Below are 19,744 nucleotides of genomic sequence, written 5' to 3' on the forward strand. Positions count from 1 at the left end.
GTGGAAACAGTTATGTGGGGGAACCCACGGCGCTCAGCGGTGCACGGAATGACGCTCCTGCACTGCCCCCTGGTGGGCGAGTCACAGGCTTTCAGGCCAAATTTTTAAGAGGTAACTTCCAGAAAGGCCTTAATTCTACTTGGTTTGATTAACTATACACACACACACATATATACATATATATCCTTAGGGTTTATTATATTTAACATCATGCTTCAAAATTAATTTCAGCATTTTGGGGCTTAAAAATAGCCGTGAAATATCTTTTCCTTAAATTCTTCTCCACAAATTCGAAATAAATTTTTTATTTCGAAAATTTTTCAAACCTACAGTAAAATAGAACGGTAAAATGAAAACCCACATTCCACTCAGCTAGATTCATGCATGGTTAACTTTGTGCTACATTTTTTTTTTCTCCCTTCTTCCTTGTAGAGATAAGCCTTTTTTTTTCTTTTGAACCATGTGAAAAGTTGCAGGTATCATAATACATCATCCCGAAAGCCCTCAACTTGTATTTTCTAAATACAAGGACATCCTCCCATATAATCATAACAACCATCGATACAACATTACCTATAATCCATCGTTTCCCCAAATGTCCCAACAGTATCCTTTATGTGCTAAGTCCATTCAGTTGTGTCCAGTTCTTTACGACCCCATGGACTGTAGCCCACCAGGCTCCTCTGTCCATGGGATTCTCCAGGCAAGAATACTGGAGTGGGTTGCCATGCTCTCCTCCAGGGGATTGTCCCGACCCAGGGACTGAATCCACATCTCTTAAGTCTCCTGCACTGGCAGGGGGGTTCTTTATGACTAGCGCCACGTGAGAAGCCTGGTATCCCGTCTAGCTAGCTTTAAGTTAAAAAAAAAAATGGAATCCAATCAAGGATTCTATATAGCACTTGTAACCAGGCCTTTATAAAATACCTTTTAATCTAGAACAGTTGCCCTGCCTTTACTTTCAAAAACTGTCTTTCAGAACATGTTAAGAGAGTCCACAATTTCAACAATTTTCCTGGCTTCCTATTGACATCACTCATCTGCCCATGTACCAGTGAATGCCTCCTGTGTGCCAGGCACTGGACTAGATACCTAAGGGCAATGATACATTGAAGCTATATTTTAGGCACATGCCTTGCTAGTGGATTAGATTGGGGGGAAAAGAAGTAATCGATCCAAGTACTTTTGCTTGATGAGCAAATGCTGCGGACAGGGCCCACGAAAGTGGGATTTGAGGACAAGAGCTTGTGAGTGGTCTTTCTGGGGGCAAGGGGTTGTCTCCACGATGGAGTGGAGGCAAAAATCCATGGCAGAGCTGGGTGACGAGCAAATGGGTAGCCTTCCAGGCAAAGAGAGAGGAGTGGAGGGCTCTGCTACCCACCCCCTACCCCCCCGCCAAACCTCACTAAAATCACAGTAAAGTTTTTTATGGTCATTTTCTTAGAAGCCTCAAGGGCAAGAGAAAGAGAAGCAGGCTGCAGAAAAAAGAAAAAAAAAAATCATTTGAAACTGAAAAGTATGCCCAAGAAAGAAAGCAGTAGCAAGTCAAGAAGCAATCCAATTTGCGCTATAGAACCCCCAAAGGCATGAAAATTTGTTGCAGCTCTTATCTCTGGAGGGAGAAGTGTAAAACTTCAGAAAACTGAAGATTAAAAAGGAGCTGGCACACGCTTCCACGGAGGAAAAAAAGGCTTCAAGCTAAAGATCAAGAATAGCACAACACTAGAAATTCTCGACAGCAAAATTGAAGGTGGAAGACAGGGACACAATGCCTTCAAATTTTTAAGGTAAAATTAATTTCAAGCTTTAACTCCACATTAGGCCTATCAATCAAACCTGAGGGCCTAATAAGGGCATTTTCAGATATTGTTGTTGCCGTTCAGCCACTAAGTTGTATCTGACTCTGCGACCCCATGGACTGTAGCATGCCAGGCTCCTCTGTCCTCCACTACCTCCTGGAGTTTGCTCAAATTCATGTCCATTGAGTTGGTGATACTATCTAACCATCTCATCCTCTGCCTCTCTCTTCTCCTTTTGCCTTCAGTCTTTCCCAGCATCAGGGTCTTTTCCAATGAGTTGGCTCATCGCATCAGGTGGCCAAAGTATTGAAGTTTCAACTCCAGCATCAGTCCTTCCAAGGAATATTCAGGTTCCCTTTTTGGATTGATTTCCTTTTTGGTTGATTAGACTGCAATCCAAGGGACTCTCAAGAGTCTTCTCTAGCACCACAATTTGAAAGCATCAATTCTTCAGTGCTCAGTTTTTTTTATGGTCCAACTCTCACATACTTACGTGACTACTGGAAAAACCATAGCTTTGACTACACATACCTTTATCAGCAAAGTGATATCTCTGCTTTTCAATACACTAAGTTTGCCATAGCTTTCCTTCCAAGGAGCAAGCGTCTTTTATTTTCATGGCTGCAGTCATCGTCAGCAGTGATTTTGGAGCCAAAGAAAATAAAATCCATCACTGCTTCCACTTTTTCCCTTTCTATTTGCCATCAAGGGATGGGACTGGATGCCATATTCTCAGCTGTTTAAATGTTGAGTTTCAAGCCAGGTTTTTCACTCTCCTCTTTCATCTTCATCAAAAGGCTCTTTAGCTCCTCTTCAATTTCTGTGATTAGAGTGGTATTATCTGCATATCTGAGGTTGTTGTGGCAATCTTGATTCCAGCTTGTGATTCATCCAGCCCAGCATTTTACATGATGTACTGTGGATACAGGGTGACAATATATAGCCTTGCCATACTCTTTCCCCTATTTTGAGCCAATCAGTATGTCCGGTTCTAACTGCTGCTTCTTGACCTGCATCCTGATTTCTCAGGAGGCAGGTAAGGTGGTCTGGTTTTCCCATCTCTTTAAAAATTTTCCACAGCTTGTTGCAGTCCACACAGTCAAAGGCTTTACTATACAGCCTGTGAAGCAGAAGTAGGTGTTTTTCTGGAATTCTCTTGCTTTCTCCACGATCCAGCAAATGATGGCAATTTGATCTCTGGTTCCTCTGCCTCTTTGAAAGCCAGCTTGTACATCTGTTTTCAGTTCATGTACTGCTGAAACTGAGCTTGAAGGAATCTGGGCATAACCTTGCTAGTACGTGAAATGAGCACAACTGTACAGGAATTCTTCGGCATTGCCCTTTCCTGGGATTGGAATGAAAACTGACCTTTCCAGTCCTGTGGCCACTGCTGCATTTTCCAAATTTGCGAGCATATGGAGTGAAGCACCTTAATAGCATCATCTTTTAGGATTTCAGATATGAATAGCTCGGCTGGAATTCCATCACCTCAACTAGGTTTTCTCACAGTAATGCTTCCGGAGGCCCACTTGACACCCTACTCCACGATGCCCAGCCCTAGGTGAGTGACCACACCATCACAGTTTTCCAGGTCATTAACACCTTTCTGTGTGTGTGCAGTTCTTCTGTATATTCTTGCCACCTCTTTTTAATCTCTTCTGCTTCTGTTAGGTCCTTCCTGTTCCACACATCCACGGATTCAAAGCTTCCTGCCGAGGAACCCTTCCTCATGAAGCAATTGAAGGAGATGCTCCACCAAAATGAGGGCATAATTCAAGAGAGAAAAAAAAAAAATCCAGGATCTGGGAAAGTAAGGAAATCATCACAGGAGAGGTGACGGGATGGTGGTTAAGGGAGATCCTGGGATGGCGGCTGAGCTGGAGGCCGTGGGAGCAACCAGTCCAGATCTGAGCCACTGCTTCAAGAAGCAGCAGCCAGGAAGAACACCTACGGTGTGAATGTGCTGAGAAGGGACTTACATATCTGGAAAGTTGAGCTGAAACCATTATAAATTAGGAATAACGGGATTTTAGGAAGAGGAAAGGTCATCTCAGGTACCTGCAGTCTCAAGTTCAAATGGTGAAGGTGAAAAAGCAGGCAACCAAAATGCCCAAAAGCAACCAGGAGGAAAAGGGAGCAGTGACTGGAGCGCTCGGGACTTGCATACTCGGGCACACGTCAGCCGGACTGCCTGAACGCAGGCACACACGTGGGCGAGAGGAACCCTCTCTGGGTTCCTGGCTCTGCTGGGGACACACCTGTGTGTCAGTAGACTCACTGAGGGGCAGAGGGCTTGGCAAGAACTGGGGTGGAGCATCGGGACACCAAAAGAAGCTGCGTTAAGATGTCCATTAAGACGGAAAGGCTCTGAGCTGACTTTTCCAAGTTAAGTATCAAGAAAGAGCTTAAAATCTCACCATGCAGCTTTAACAGCAGTGACTTGGTTTAAAGATGAATGTATTTCTAAAGTACATACGTGAACTCCACATGGAATACAGAAGGTAATCCACGTAACAGGAAATGCAGTTATCTACTAACATTATCATCTTCTTTGATAATGACAGGCTAATTAATCACTCAGTTTTCAGCTGAGGGAAGAAAATCAGCGCTCTTGAAAGAGGAGACATTTTAGGTTGTCCTGACAGCTTCGATTAATGTTAAACCGCACTTGAACTTTCAGAATAAAGGTGGTATTTTTAAAGATCATCACAAAGTCACTTCTCACAATCTTTAGCAGTCTTGCAGGCCTGCCACCTCGCTGATCCCAACAATCCTACAACCAGTAACCCAGCCCAGGAGGAGAACGGAGATTCTGACAGTCAGATGGACGCTGCTGAGTTCTTCCTTCATGGCGTCAGGGCTCTGCTGAAGGGGAAGCATTAAATCCCCTCTGAAAGCAAGTGGGAACTTTGTCACCTCCATCATCACCATGATTCTCTTTCCAACTTTACATCAGCTGGTTCCCAGTTCTAGTCCCTTTGTGACCCACATCCTGTGATGTCCTCTCCTGTCCTCTAATTTCCAAATCAAGGCTCATTAAATGAGCTGCATTCCTCACAAAGTGGTTCATACATACTAATTGTCTTTCATGTGATGGGATGGAAAGAAGGGAGAAGTTACCTTAATCCTTTTAGAACAAGGCAGGACTTGAAATAAACCCAAACATGCGTATATATACAATAATAATTTTGAGCTAGCAAGAGTAAAAATTATCTTAACAACCGTATACACACAAAACACATATGCAGAGACCAAAATCTACCACAGTTCTGTTCAGCTATCAGTTTTAAAGTTAACCACTACAATGTCCCTTCCTTTGTTATAAAATGGTCCCTTACTGCAATGGTAAGTAAGACCCCAACGGTACTATGGATGAAGCAAGGACCAGACACTGGAAATCACCTAAGGTAAGCTAGTTTCTTCCTGGAAAATAACAGGTTGGTAAGTCTCCAATGGGAAACTCCTAGTTACACTGGGGTATATGAGCATCAGGGTGAGATATAGCCCAAATTCATCTGTAGGCCTGGGTCACTATGAGCTAAAGGAAAAATGAAGGTGCTTAGTGACAAAAAGAACAGGTAGAATTCTGGAGGGAATAGAACCAGACCTAAAGCATGTAACCTATAAACCTATTTCCCTTGCTACCCAAACAGTCCTCAAAATCCATCATTAAACACAAGTAACAGCACCAACATAAATGTAACCTCAGGAACAATTCTACCCAGTTGCCATTCTAAAGGAAGGCTCAGGACAGGACCCTATCTTGCCCAGTGTGTCTCTTCAATTAATGCATCTCATAATGCCTTCCTCACGAAAGAATACACTCCCACCACCCAAAACAAGAATTCACATTACATTCAGACACTTGCAAACAACAGCTCTGGTCAATCATTGCATCAGTCCACATCTAACAAATGAAAGGTAATTAAAAAAAAAAGATTAAAAAATTCAACATATGGCCCACTTTCAAGGAGCCAATATCAACAAGCAGATTTTCTTACAACCATTAAAACAAAAAAGAACCCATGTGATAGTGCACAAAAATGCCCAAATCACACGGTATAGAAATCCAAACGACCAGGACACAACTCACCCCAGTCTGACAGGCCATCATCAGTGAGCCTCAGAGAGCACTTGGTGGAGAGGGCCTGGGGAAAGACAGTCTCCTGTGGTGCTGGTGGGATGGAACCGCTAAGTCTCTACACAGAAGAGCGTGCAGGGTCTGGGAGCGAAAACGAGAGCTACCTACGACCCTGCATCAAACGCTTAAGAGAATATCAGGGGAGAACCAAAATTCAAAAAGAAACATGCTCTAAAGCTGCTGAGGGCCACAGTTGCAATAGCCAAAACCTGGAAACGAAACAAAGCGTCCATCGAGAATGAGTTCACAAAGAGGAACTGCTGCACGTCCACCATGGGCCACATCTCAGCCGCGAAATGGAATGCAATAACACCAGTGGCGGCAACCTGCACAGAACTAGTTCTAAGCAAGATGAGAGAGGTAACTCAGAACAAAAGTACAGATATCATATGCTATCACTTATGTGAAACTGTTAGTTGCTCAGTTGTGTCCGATTCTTTGCAGCCCCAGGCAAGAACACTGGAGTAAGTAGCCATTCCCTTCTCCAGAGGATCCCTTCTAGGGATCCGAGCCAGGGATCGAATCCACTCTATAGGTAGAATATAAAAATTAATATCAAGAAACCAGTTGACTCAAAAGTAACAGACTCACAAGATTAGAAAATAAAATTATATCTAACAAAGGGGAAAGATGCAGGAAAGAGACAAATTAGGAGGCTGAGATTAACAAACAGAAGCTATTACTTATGAACACATAATCAATAAGGAAATAGGTATATGACAGGAGCTCTACTAGACTTTGTGGAATAACAGCTATGGGAAAATAATGAGGCTCTCTCTATATACGTATATGTGTAAATGTACAAGTTCTGTACACATACAACACATTTATCATTTGATATCGCTGTGACTCCAAGCAAAACGACACACTACCAAGAAGTGATGAGACCCAAGCATCAGGGTGTTGCATCTGGCACACTACAGGCTAACTTATACTCTGCACCACAACTTCCACCGAAGCTCTGTTTGCAGAGGAAGTCAAGCTGGGCTGTGCAGAAATGCTGCTGCCTTGTGGCCATCGTCTGCAACAGCAACTTAAAAGAAATGCAACAAGGCAAAACGGTTGTTTGAGGAGGCCTTATAAATAGCTGGAAAAAAAGAGAAGCAAAAGGGAAAGGAGAAAAGGAAAGATACACTCATCTGAATGCAGAGTGCCAAAGAATAGCAAGATCCAACAAGAAAGCCTTCTTAACTGAACAATGCAATGAAACTGCAGAAAAAATTGAATGGGAAAAACTATAGAGATCTCTTCAAGAAAATTAGAGATATCAAGGGAACATTTCATGCAAAGCTGAGCACAATAAAGGACAGAAATTTTATGGACCTAACAGAAGCAATAGATACTAAGAAGAAGTGGCAGGAATACACAGAAGAACTGTTCAAAAAAAAAAAGGGGGGGGGGTCTTCATGACCTGGATAACCACAATGCTGTGCTCACTCACCTAGAGACAGACATTCTGGAGCATGAAGTCAATTGTCCCTAGGAATCATACTACAAACAAATCGTGGAGTTGACGGAATTCCAGTTGAGCTATTTCAAAACTAAAAGATGATACTGTTAAAGTGCTGCACTCAATATGCAAGCAAATCTGGGAAACTCAGCAGTGGTCAAAGGACTGGAAAAGTTCAGTTTTCATTCCAATCCCAAAGAAAGGGAATGCCAAAGAATGCTCAAACTACCGCACAATTGCACACATTCCACATGCTAGCAAGATGATACTCAAAATCCTTCCATCCAGGATTCAACAATATGTGAACCAAAGACTTCCAGATGTACAAGCTGGATTTAGAAAAGGCAGAGGAACAGATTTCAAATTGCCAACGTCTCTTGGATCATAAGAAAAGCAGGGGTGCCAGGAAAACATCTACTTCTGCTTCACTAAGCTAAAGCCTTTGACTGTGTGGATCACAACAAACTGTGGAAAATTCTTAAAGAGATGGGAATGCCAGACCACGTTACGTAACTCCTAAGAAACCTGTATGCAGGTAAAGAAGCAAGAGTTAGAACGGGAAATGGAACAACAGTTTCAAATTGAGAAAGGAGTAGGTCAAGGCTGTATACTGTCACTGTATACTGTATACTGTCACTGTATACTGTCACTGTATACTGTCACTCTGCTTATTGAACTTCTACGCAGAGTACATCATTTGAAATGCCAGGCTAGATAAAGCACAAGCTGAAATCAAGATTGTCGGGACAAATATCAATAACCTCAGATACGCAGATGACAGCACCCTTATGGCAGAAAGCAGAGGGTCCCTAAAGATCCTCTTGCTGAAGGTGAAAGAGTAGAGTGAAAAAGCTGGCTTAAAACTCAACATTCAGAAAACTAAGATTATGGCATCTGGTCCCATCACTTCATGGCAAGTAGATGGGGTAAAATGGAAACAATGACAGACTTTATTTTCTTAGGCTCCAAAATTACTGCAGATGGTGACCTGCCATGAAATTTTAAAATTCCTGGTCCTTGGAAGAAAGGCTACAATAAACCTAGACAGCATATCAAAAAGCAGAGATGTCACTTTGCCAACAAAGGTTCATACAGTCAAAGCTATGGATTTTTTAATCCAGTAATCATGTACAGATGTGAGAGTTGGACTAAAAAGAAGGCTGAGCACCAAAGAATTGATGCTTTCCAACTCTGGTGCTGGAAAAGACTCTTGAGAGTCTCTTGGAAAGCAAGGAGATCACACCAGTCAATTCTAAAAAGGAAATCAACCCTGAATAATCTTAGAAGGATTGAATCTGAAGCTCCAATACATGGCCACCTGATGTAAAGGGCCAACTCACTGAAAAAGACTCTGATGCTGGGATGATTGACAGCAGGAGGAAAAGGGGGCAACAGAGGATGAGGTGGGTTAAACAGCATTATCGACGCAACGGACACGAGTTTGAGAAAATTTCGAGTAACAGTGAAGGACAGGGACGCCTAATGTGCTCAATCCCTGGGTGCAAAGAGTCAGACATGACTGAGCGACTCAGTTCAGTTCAGTTCAGTCGCTCAGTCGTGCCTGACACTTTGCGACCCCATGGCCTGCAGCACACCGGGCTTCCCAGTCCATCACCAACTCCCGGAGCTTACTCAAACTCCTGTCCATCCAGTTGGTGATGCCATCCAACCATCTCATCCTCCGGCATCTCCTTCTCCTCCCACCTTCAATCTTTCCCAGCATCAAGGTCTTTTCAATGAGTCCGTTCTTTGCATCAGGTGGCCAAAGTACTAGAATTTCAGCTTCAGCATTAATCCTTTCAAGGAATATTCAGGACTGATTTCCTTTAGGATGGACTTGTTTGATCTCCTTGCAGTCCAAGAGACTCTCAAGAGTCTTCTCCAACACCACAGTTCAAAAGCATCAATTCTTCAGTGCTCAGCTTTCTTTATAGTCCAACTCTCACATCCATACATGACTACTAGAAAAAACCATCGCTTTGACTAGATGGACCTTTGTTGGCAAAGTAATGTCTCTGCTTTCTAATATGCTATCTATGTTGGTCATCACTTTTCTTCCAAGGAGCAACCGTGTTTGAATTTCATGGCTGCAATCACCATCTGCAGTGATTTTGGAGCCGCCTAAAATAAAGTCTGTCACTGTTTCCATTGTTTTCCCATCTATCTGCCATGAAGTGATGGGACTGGATGCCATGATCTTAGTTTTCTGAATGTTGAGTATTAAGCCAACTTCTTCACTCTCCTCTTTCACTTCCATCAAGAGGCTCTTTAGTTCCTCTTTGCTTTCTGCCATAAGGGTGGTATCATCTGCATATCTGAGGTTATTGATATTTCTCCCAGCAATGTTGATTCCAGCTTGCGCTTCATCCAGCCTGGCATTTTGCATGATGTACTCTGCATAGAAGTTAAATAAGCAGGGTGACAATATATATCCTTGACACACTCCTTTCCCAATCTGGAAGCAGTCTGTTGTTCTATGTACAGTTCTAACTGTTGCTTCTTGAGCTGCATACAGATTTCTCATGAGGCACGTCAGGTGGTCTGGTATTCTCATCTCTTCAAGAATTTTCCACAGTTTGTTCGAATCCACACAGTCAAAGGCTTTGGCATAGTCAACAAAGCAGAAGTAGATGTTTTTTTGGAACTCTCCTGCTTTTTTGATAATCCAACGGATTTTGGCAATTTTATCTCTGGTTTCTTTGCCTTTTAAAACCTGTGGTTAAGGGGACTAATATTCACAAGGAGAGTTTGGCTGTAAGATACCTATTATAAAAATTTGCTGCAAGTAAGTTTTCTTAAAAAAAAAAAAAACACTTTACAAATGGCAGAATTTCATCAAGACAATAGCAAAAGGTACATGGACCTTGTTGTAATCATACCGAGTGAAGTAGGTCAGGAAAAAAAAAAAAAAGACAAACACCATTATTGCTAAAATCATAAAACTGATGTCCATGAACCAAGTGAACAAACAGAAAAGACTCACAAAATTAGAAAACAAATTTAGGGTTACCCAAAAGGGGGGAAATGGGGAAAAGTAACAATTGGGGGTTGATATTAGGAAATCCACAATAATACATATAAAACAGGTGATACACAAGGACCCACTGCAGAGGAAGGGAGGTCCGCACAACACTCTGTAATACCCCGTGTACAAAACCAATACGTGAGGAACAGACACATGAAGAACTGGCAAAGATTCTCTACATCTATACTAAACACGATATTTTAAAATAATTTATTCCATCAAAAAATAAAAACTATATTATAAAAAAATAAATAAGACAAAAGCTTATGGGTGTTGTACTGGCACACTACACAAAAATTTACAACCCAGGAACTTCCATTAAGACTCTGCTTTCTGTAGTAACTGCCACTGGCATGCAGAAACACTGCCGCCATGTGGCCATTTTCAGAAACAGCAACTTTAAAACCAGTGTTCATGGGCACACAATATTCACAAGGGCAGCCAGGCTATGACATCTGCTATCACTAAATGGCCCAAAGAAGGTAATCAAAACAAATTCAACACATGGCCCACTTTCAAAGAGCCAGTTTCAACAAGTCACTTTTATTACCACCGTTTAAAAAAAAAAATCAAAAGAGCACATGAAATTGTGCACAAAAATGACGAGTTCTTGGAGACACGCAAAGCAAAACTACAACTGAGGGGTAACCTCACCAAAGTCTGAACAGCCATCATCAGTTCAGTTCGGTCGCTCAGTCGTGTCCGGCTCTTTGTGACCCCATGAATCACAGCACGCCACGCCTCCCTGTCCATCACCAACTCCCAGAGTTCACTCAGACTCACGTCCATTGAGTCAGTGATGCCATCCAGCCATCTCATCCTCTGTCGTCCCCTTCTCCTCCTGCCCCCGATCCCTCCCAGCATCAGAGTCTTTTCCAATGAGTCAACTCTTCGCATGAGGTGGCCAAAGTACTGGAGTTTCAGCTTTAGCATCATTCCTTCCAAAGAAATCCCAGGGCTGATCTCCTTCAGAATGGACTGGTTGCATCTCCTTGCAGTCCAAGGGACTCTCAAGAGTCTTCTCCAACACCACAGTTCAAAAGCATCAATCAAGGAGTCCTCAAAGAATCCACAGTGGAGAGGGCCTGGAGAAAATGACACCCTCCTAGGGTGCAGGTGGGATGAAACTGTTAACAGCACCTAGACAGAACAGTACCCAGCTGTCTTTCAGAAAAAAACTAAAGCTACCAATGATCCAATATTCCCTGGCTTAAGAGAATAACCCAAAAGAACCAGAATTCGAAAAGAAACATGCACCCAAAGCTGCAGTGGGGCACAGGTACAAGAGCAAAGACTGGAAACCAAGTGTCCATCGAGGAGAAATGCATAAAGAGGAACTGCTACAGGTCCTCCGGGGAACATACCTCAGAATGAAACCACCAAAGGCAGCAACCTCCATGGACTTATTGATACTTCTAACCATGCTGAGAAAGGTAACTCAGCATAAAAAGACACATATCATATGATAAGACCTATAGGTGGAATCTAAAAACTAATACCAAGAAACTGACCAAACAGACTCACAGGAGTCGATAATAAAATTATTGTTAACAAATAGGAAAGCTGCAGGGAAGGGATAAATATGGAAGTAGCGATTAACAAATAGAAACAATTTCATGTAAGATATATAATTAACAAGGACATAGTATACCAAGAGAGGCCTACTCAACATTTCACAATAAGCTCCATGAGGAAATAATCTGAAGATCAACAGATATATGTATATGTGGAAGTGTAAAAGATTGTGTACACAACGCATGGACACTGTATATATCAGTGCTGCTGCTGCTAAGTCACTTCAGTCGTGTCTGACTCTGTGCGACCCTATAGACAGCAGCCCAAGAGGCTCCCCCATCCCTGGGATTCTCCAGGCAAGAACACTGGAGTGGGTTGCCATTTCCTTCTCCAGCGCATGAAAGTGAAAAGTGAAAGGGAAGTCGCTCAGTCATGTCCGACCCTCAGCGACCCCATGAACTGCAGCCTACCAGGCTTCTCCGTCCATGGGATTTTCCAGGCAAGAGTACTGGAGCGGGGTGCCATTGCTCCAAGCAAAACTATACATTAAACCGACAAAAAAAAAAAGACAAGTGAAAAGACACAAGCTTTGGGGTGTTGCTTTTGGCACAGCCTGACAGTGCAAGTGAAGTCGTTCAGTGAAGTCCGACTCTTTGCAACCCCGTGGACTGTAGCCCACCACACTCCTCTGTCCATGGGATTTTCCAGGGAAGAGTACTGGAGTGGGTTGCCATTTCCTTCTGCAGAGGATCTTCCCAACCCAGGGATCGAACCCAGGTCTCCCGCATTGTAAGCAAGACACTTTACCATCTGAGCCACCAGGGAAGTCCTACACTCTGGCAGAGTCTACTCTAATGTAAAACACCTAACCAGGACTTCCCCTGAGGCTCTGTTTGCCAGAGTAAGCAAAGCCGGGCAGCGAAGAAGTGCTGCCACCTTGTGTCTGCTTTCTGCAACAGCAACTTGAAAACTACGGCTTCCGGGACTTGTATTCACCAGAACGGCTGGCCTATAAAGATACTTGTCCTGAAAAATTTCCAGAGGTAAGTATTCCAAAAGAAATCTTTAAAGAAAGGATAAGTTTTTCATCAAGCAATAAGAAAAGTCAGATACTACTGACACTATTTTTTAAAAAGCACATGAAGTGATGCACAAAATCACTAATTATTGGAGACACGCAAACCAAGATACCAAAGCAGGATCACCTTGCAGCGGTCAGAACGGCCATCATCAAAATGTCTACAAACAATGAATGCTAGAATGCGGGTGGAGAAAGGGGGACCATTTTATATGCCAGTGGTATTTAAATGGTAACAGTCACAACAGACAACAGTATGAAAGTGTCCTTAAAAGGTAAAAACAGAGCTACCATACATTTCAGAAGTCACACTCCTAAGAGCATATTCAAAGGCCACCAGAATTCTAAAAGAATCTTGCACCCAAAGTGCACCTTAGCACCATTTTCAATAGACAAGATTTTGGAGACAAGCAAAATGTCCAAGGATAGATGAGTGCATACAGAAGAAGCGGTACATGCCCCAGATGGCATATTACTCAGTGATGAAAAGATGAGAAAATGCCAACTGCAGACACGTACACAGACCTAGACATACAAAAAGACAAAGTATGCTCTTCAGTGGCAGCTGAAAATTGCTGGAAAAGCCCATGAACCCACGGACGAAGGAGAAACAGACTCACAAAATTAGAAAACCAAATCAGGATTACCAAAAGGGAAAGGTGGGGGTAGGAATCAGTTAAGAGTTTGTGTAACATTCCACAATAATCTGTATAAAACAGGCAATCAACAGGGACCTACAGAAGAGCAAGGGAGGTCTACACAACACTCTGAGATACCCTGTGTGAGAAAAGAAGCCGAAATGAATAGACATACACACAGGACTGAAAAAGATTCTCTACACACACAAACAAAACCCTTTCAAAACAACTTACTAAATCAAAACTAAATTAATAAGAACAGAAGGTAAGGAGACGCAGCTTACGGGTGTTTGTCCTGGCACATGCCACACATATTTACCACTCAGGAATACCACTTTCACTAAGGCTCTGCTTTCTGTAGTAAACAGTCGGGCATGAAGAAATCTTGCTCCCTCGTGGCCATTTTCCAAAACAGCAACTTTAAAACCAATTCTTGCATGCATGCATGCTGCATGCTAAGTTGATTAGGTCATGTCCGACTCTGTGACTATGGATCAGAGCCCACCAGGCTTCTCTGTCCATGGGGCTCTCCGGGCAAGAATACTGCAGTGGACAGCCATGCCCTCCTCCAGGGGATCTTCCCAACCCAGGGTCAAACCCATGTCTTACACTCCTGCACTGACAGGAGGGTTCTTTATCACCAGCACCATCAGGGAAGCCAAACCCAATGCTTAGACGCCAGCAAGACCCACAAGGAGAGCAGAGGTATAAATGACATCTGCTGTCACTAAATGTCCTGAAGACATAATCGAAAAATTCAACACATGGCCCACTTTCAAGGAGCCAATTTCAGCAAGTCAATCACCACTTTAAAAAAAAAAAAAAGCCACATGAAATGGTGCACAAACTCCAGGTTCTTAAAGACATGCCAATCAAAACTACAAAGAGGGCTCACCTCGCCCCAGTCTTAATGGCCATCATCAATGAGTCTTCAAAGAATACATGATAGAAAGGCCCTGAAGGAAAGGAAACCCTACGAAGGAACCCATGGGATGAAACTGTTAACAACCCCTACACAGAACAATATGCAGGTTCCTGAAAGGAAAACTAAGCTCCCTATAAACCAGCAGTCAATGCCTAAGAGAATATCCAGGCAAAACCAGAATTCAAAAAGAAATATGCACCCAAATCTGCAGTGGGCCACCAGTTACAACAGCTAAGATCTGGAAACAAAGCATCTGGCCAGATGAATGCATGAAGAGGACTGCTACATGTCCACCAGGAGCATGGCTTAGTCGTGGAACAGAATGAAATAACAACAGCAGCAACCCACTTGGAGCTAGTTCTAACCACGCTAAGAAGGGCAACTAAGAAGACGACAGATAGCACTTATAGGGGTAATCTAAAAATTAATACCAAGAAGCCAAAGGACCAGAGAAACAGACTCACAAAACCACACGAAAATATTATCCTTATACAAGGTGAAAGATACAGGGAAGGGATAAATAAGGAAGTTGGGTTTAACAAATAGGAACAATTTTTACAAAATACATAATTAACAAGGACACAGGTATACCAAGGGAGGTCTACTCAACATTCTGTAATAATCTCCATGAGAAAAAAATTTGCAGATCAATATATATATATGTGTGCAAACGTAAAAGACTGTGTACACATACAACATATACAACACCGCACAACAGTGTTACTCCAGGCAAAACTGAACATCAAACTGACACACACAAAAGAAGAAGTAACGAGACCCAAGCTTTGGGGGTGTTGCTTCCGGTACACTGCAGTCTAATGTACAATCCCAACCAGGACTTCCACTGGGGCTGTTTGCCAGAGTAAGCAGTATTGGCATCGAAGAAATGCTGGCACCTTGTGGCCACTTTCTGCAACAGCACCTTGAAAACTGTCCTTAAACTAGGGACTTAATAGTCACAAGGAGGATCAGGCTGTAAGATTACCTGTCCTCAAAAATTTCCCGGGAGTAACTATTAGAAAATAAATCTTTACAAAGACAGAATTTCATCAATACATATGAAATGGTAGACACAACTCACAACATTTGAGAAAGAAAATGAACATGAAATGATGCACATAGTCAGGAATTATTAGAGACATGCAAATAAAGATTACATGAGGAAGCACCTCACAGCACTCAGAATGACCACCATCAAAATCCCTACAAACTAAAGGTCACGGTGGGGTCAGGGAAAAGGGGACCCTCTTGAATTGCCTACGGTATGCAAGTGGTAAGAGCCACAACAGAGCACAGTATGAAACTGTCTTTAAAAGTTAAAAAGCGAGCTACCATACATTGCAGCTGCCCCAGTAGTAGGAGCATATTTGAACGCCACTAGAATTCTAAAAGAATCTGGCACCCAAATCTGCATACAGCACCACTTCCAATAGCCAAGACCAGGAAGCAACCAAGACGTCCAAACTGGCTGAATGCAGAAAGAAAAAGTGGTTCACGTCCACAGCGGCATAGTGCTCAGGCATGAAACAACGACACGACGCCAACTGCAGTAACGCGTAAGGAGCTCTCGTAATTAGACTGAATGAAGTCAGCAGGGGGAAAAGAAAGCCTATTGGTGGAGGCTTAAATTCATGCCCATAAACCAACTGACAAAAGAGAAACAGACTCACAAAATTAGAGTTACAGAAGGGAAAGGTATCAATTAGAAGGTGTGGATTAACAGATCCACAATAATGCAGATACAACAGGTAATCAACAAGGACCTGCTGTAGAGCGAGTGGGGCCTATGCAACACTGTGATGACCGACATGAGAAAAGAACCCAAAGATGAAAATATACATATAGCACCGAAAAAGATCCCCTACACTAACAGAAAATGCAGGACTTTACAATAACATTTTACATTAAAAAATTAAATTTATAAAAAATTGCACATTCCACACTAATGCATAACTCAGAACACCATTTCCACTATGGCTTGGTGTCTGAGGTAATGCAAAGAAACAGAGGAAAACAACAGAATGAGAAAGACTAGAGATCTCTTTAAGAAAATCAGAGATACCAAGGGACATTTCATGCAAAAATGGGTACAATAAAGGACAGAAATGGTATGGACCCAAGAGAAGCAGAAGATAATAAGAATAGGTGGCAAGAATACACAGACAAACTATACAAAAAAGATCTTCATGACCCAGATAATCACAATAATGTGATCACTCACCTAGAGCCAGACATCCCGGAATGCAAGGTCAAGTGGGCCTTAGGAGGCATCACTACAAAAACCTAGTAGAAGTGATGGAATTTCAGCCGAGCTATTTCAAACCCTAAAAGATGATGTGCTGCACTCAATGTGTGTCAGGAAATTTGGAAAACTCAGCAGTGGCCACAGGACTGGACAAGGTCATTCTTCATCCCAATCCCAAAGAAAGGCAATGCCAAAGAATGCTCCAACTACTGCACAATTGCACACATCTCACACAGCAGCCAAGTGATGCTCAAAATTCTCCAAGCCAGGCTTCAATAGTACGTGAATCATGAACTTCCAGATGCTCAAGCTGGGTTTAGAAAAGGCAGAGGAACCAGAGATCAAACTGCCAACATCTGTTGGATCATCGAAAAAGCAAGAGAGTTACAGAAAAATATCTTCTTCTGCTTCATTGACTACGCTAAAACCTTTGACTGTGAGGATCACAACAAACTATGGAAAATTCTTCAACAGACAGAAATATCAGCCCCCCTTACCTGCCTCCTGAGAAACCTATGTGCAGGTCAAGAAGCAACAGAACTGGACATGGAACAACTGACTGGTTCCAAATTGGGAAAGGAGTACGTCAAGGCTGTATAGTATCACCCTGCTTATTTGACTTATATGCAGAGTACATCATGCAAAATGCTGGGCTGGATGAAGCACAAACTGGAATCAAGATTGCCAGGAGAAACTATCAATACCCTCAGGTAAACAGATGACACCACCCTTATGGCAGAAAGCAAACAGGAACTAAAGAACCTCTTGATGAAGGTAAAAGAGGAGAGTCAAAAAGCTGGCTTAAAATTCAACATTCAAAAAACTAATAAGATCATGGTATCCGGTCCCATCACTTCATGGCAAACAGACAGGGAAATAATGCAAACAGTGGCTGACTTAATTTTCTTGAGCTACAAAAATCACTGTGGACGGTGACTGCCACCATGAAATTAAACGATGCTTCCTCCTTGGAAGAAATGCTATGACAAACTTTGACAAGAGTACTAAAAAGCAGAGACATCACTATACCAACAAAGCTGCATATAGGCAAAGCTACAGTTTTTCCTGTAAGTCATGTATGGATGTGAGAGTTGGACCATAAAGAAAACTGAGTGCTGAAGAATTGATGCTTTCCAACTGTGGTGCTGTAGAGGCTCTCGAGTCCCTTGGACAACAAGGAAATCAAACCAGTCAATCCCAAAGGGAATCAACCCTGAATATTCATTGGAAAGACTGATGCTGAACCTGAAACTCCATTACTCTGGCCACCTGATACAAAGAGCAACTCACTGGAAGAGTCCCTGATGCTGGGAAAGACTGAGGGCAGGAGAAGAAGGGGTCAACAGAGGATGAGATGGTTGGATGGCATCACCAACTTGATGGACATGAGTTTGAGCGAACTCTGGGAAATAGCAAAGCACAGGGAAGCCTGGGGTGCTGCAGTCCATGGGGTCACAAAGAGCTGCACACAGCTGAGCAACTGAACTGACGAGCTGGCAAAATTTCAAGGACAGTAGAGCTATAAATGACACCTGCTGTCACTGACTATCCTGAAGAAGGTGATCAAAATGAAAACTCAACATGTCCCACTTTCAAGGAGCCAATTTCAACAAGTCAATTTTATTACCAACCTTCAAAAAAAAAAAAAAAAAAGAAAGAAAGAGCTCATGAAATGGGTGAACAAATTCACCACTTGAAAGAGACAAGCAAACCAAAACTACAACAGTGGCATATCTCGCCACAGTATGAATGAGCATCATCAATGAGTCTTCAAGCGATACTCGGTGGAGAGGGCCTGGAGAAAAGGAAAGCCTCCAAGGTGCTGGTGCGGTGAAACTGGAAACAGCCCCTAAACAGAACAGTGTGCAGGTGCCTGAAAGGAAAACAAAGCTCCCCATGAACCAGCAGTCAATGCCTAAAAGAATATCCAGGCAAAATCAGAATTCAAAAAGAAATATGCACCCAAATATGCAGTGCACTACCAGTTACAACAGCTAAGATCTGGAAACAAAGTGTCCGTCCACATGAATGCATAAAGAGGAACGGCTACACGTCCACCAGGAACTTGATTCGGTCATGAAACAGAATGAAATACTACCAACTACGGCAACCCACACGGACCTAGTTCTAACCATGCCAGAGGGTCAGTAACTAAGAAGAAAAAGACTGACAGCACTTATACGTGGAGTCTAAAAATTAATACCAAGAAACCAATGGACCAAAGAGAAACAGATTCACAAGTCTAGAAAATAAAGTTATTGTTGTAATAGGGGAAAGACATGGGGAAGGGATAAACAAGAAAGTTGGGATTAACAAATAGAAACAATTTCATATAAAACACATAATCAACAAGGACAAACAAATAACAAGGGAGGTATAAGCAGCATTCTGTTATAACCTCTATGAGAAAATAATTTGAAAATCTATATATATATATATATATTTGCAAACGTAAAAGCCTGTGTACACATACTTGCCTGGAGAATCCCCATGGCCAGAGAAGCCTAGTGGGCTGCAGTCCGTGGGGTTGCAAAGAGTTGCACAAGACTGAGCAACTAAGCACAGCACAGCACAATATATACAACGCTGTATGTCGTGTTTCTGCAAGCAAAACTATAAATTAAACTGACAAAAAAAAAGAAGTGACAAGACACAAGCTTTGGGGTGTTGCTTCTGACACATTCCAGTTTAATTTCCAACCCCAAACCAGGATGTCCACTGAGGCTCTGGTTGCCAGAGTACCTTGCATCGGTACTGGGTGAATGCTGCCACCTTGTGGCCGTTTCCAGCAACAGCAACGTTAAAACAGTTAAGGGAATGGCTAACCACTCCAGTATTTCTGGAGAATTCCATGGATACAGGCGCCTGGCAGGCCCCAGTCTATGAGTCAGAAAAAGTCCAACAGGGCTTAGCAACTACGACGCACAC

At 42.6% G+C, this 19,744-nt stretch overlaps 1 protein-coding gene across 3 annotated transcripts in view; it reads right to left on the bottom strand.

Moving 5' to 3' along the window:
• FIG4 (FIG4 phosphoinositide 5-phosphatase) overlaps positions 1-19,744 on the bottom strand; it is a 179,017-nt gene that overhangs the window by 133,594 nt on the left and 25,679 nt on the right. Inside the window, exon 2 of one of the 3 annotated variants that reach the window (XM_042253325.2) lies at positions 5,893-6,021. The exons of the other annotated variants lie outside the window; for them this stretch is intronic. Coding sequence (XP_042109259.1) covers positions 5,893-5,913 — 21 coding nt within the window. The 5' untranslated portion in view covers positions 5,914-6,021. The remainder of the gene's footprint in view (positions 1-5,892; positions 6,022-19,744) is intronic. 3 annotated transcript variants of the gene reach the window in all.

Source organism: Ovis aries, chromosome 8 (genome assembly GCF_016772045.2).
Source record: "Ovis aries strain OAR_USU_Benz2616 breed Rambouillet chromosome 8, ARS-UI_Ramb_v3.0, whole genome shotgun sequence".
NCBI classification, from domain to species: domain Eukaryota; kingdom Metazoa; phylum Chordata; class Mammalia; order Artiodactyla; family Bovidae; genus Ovis; species Ovis aries.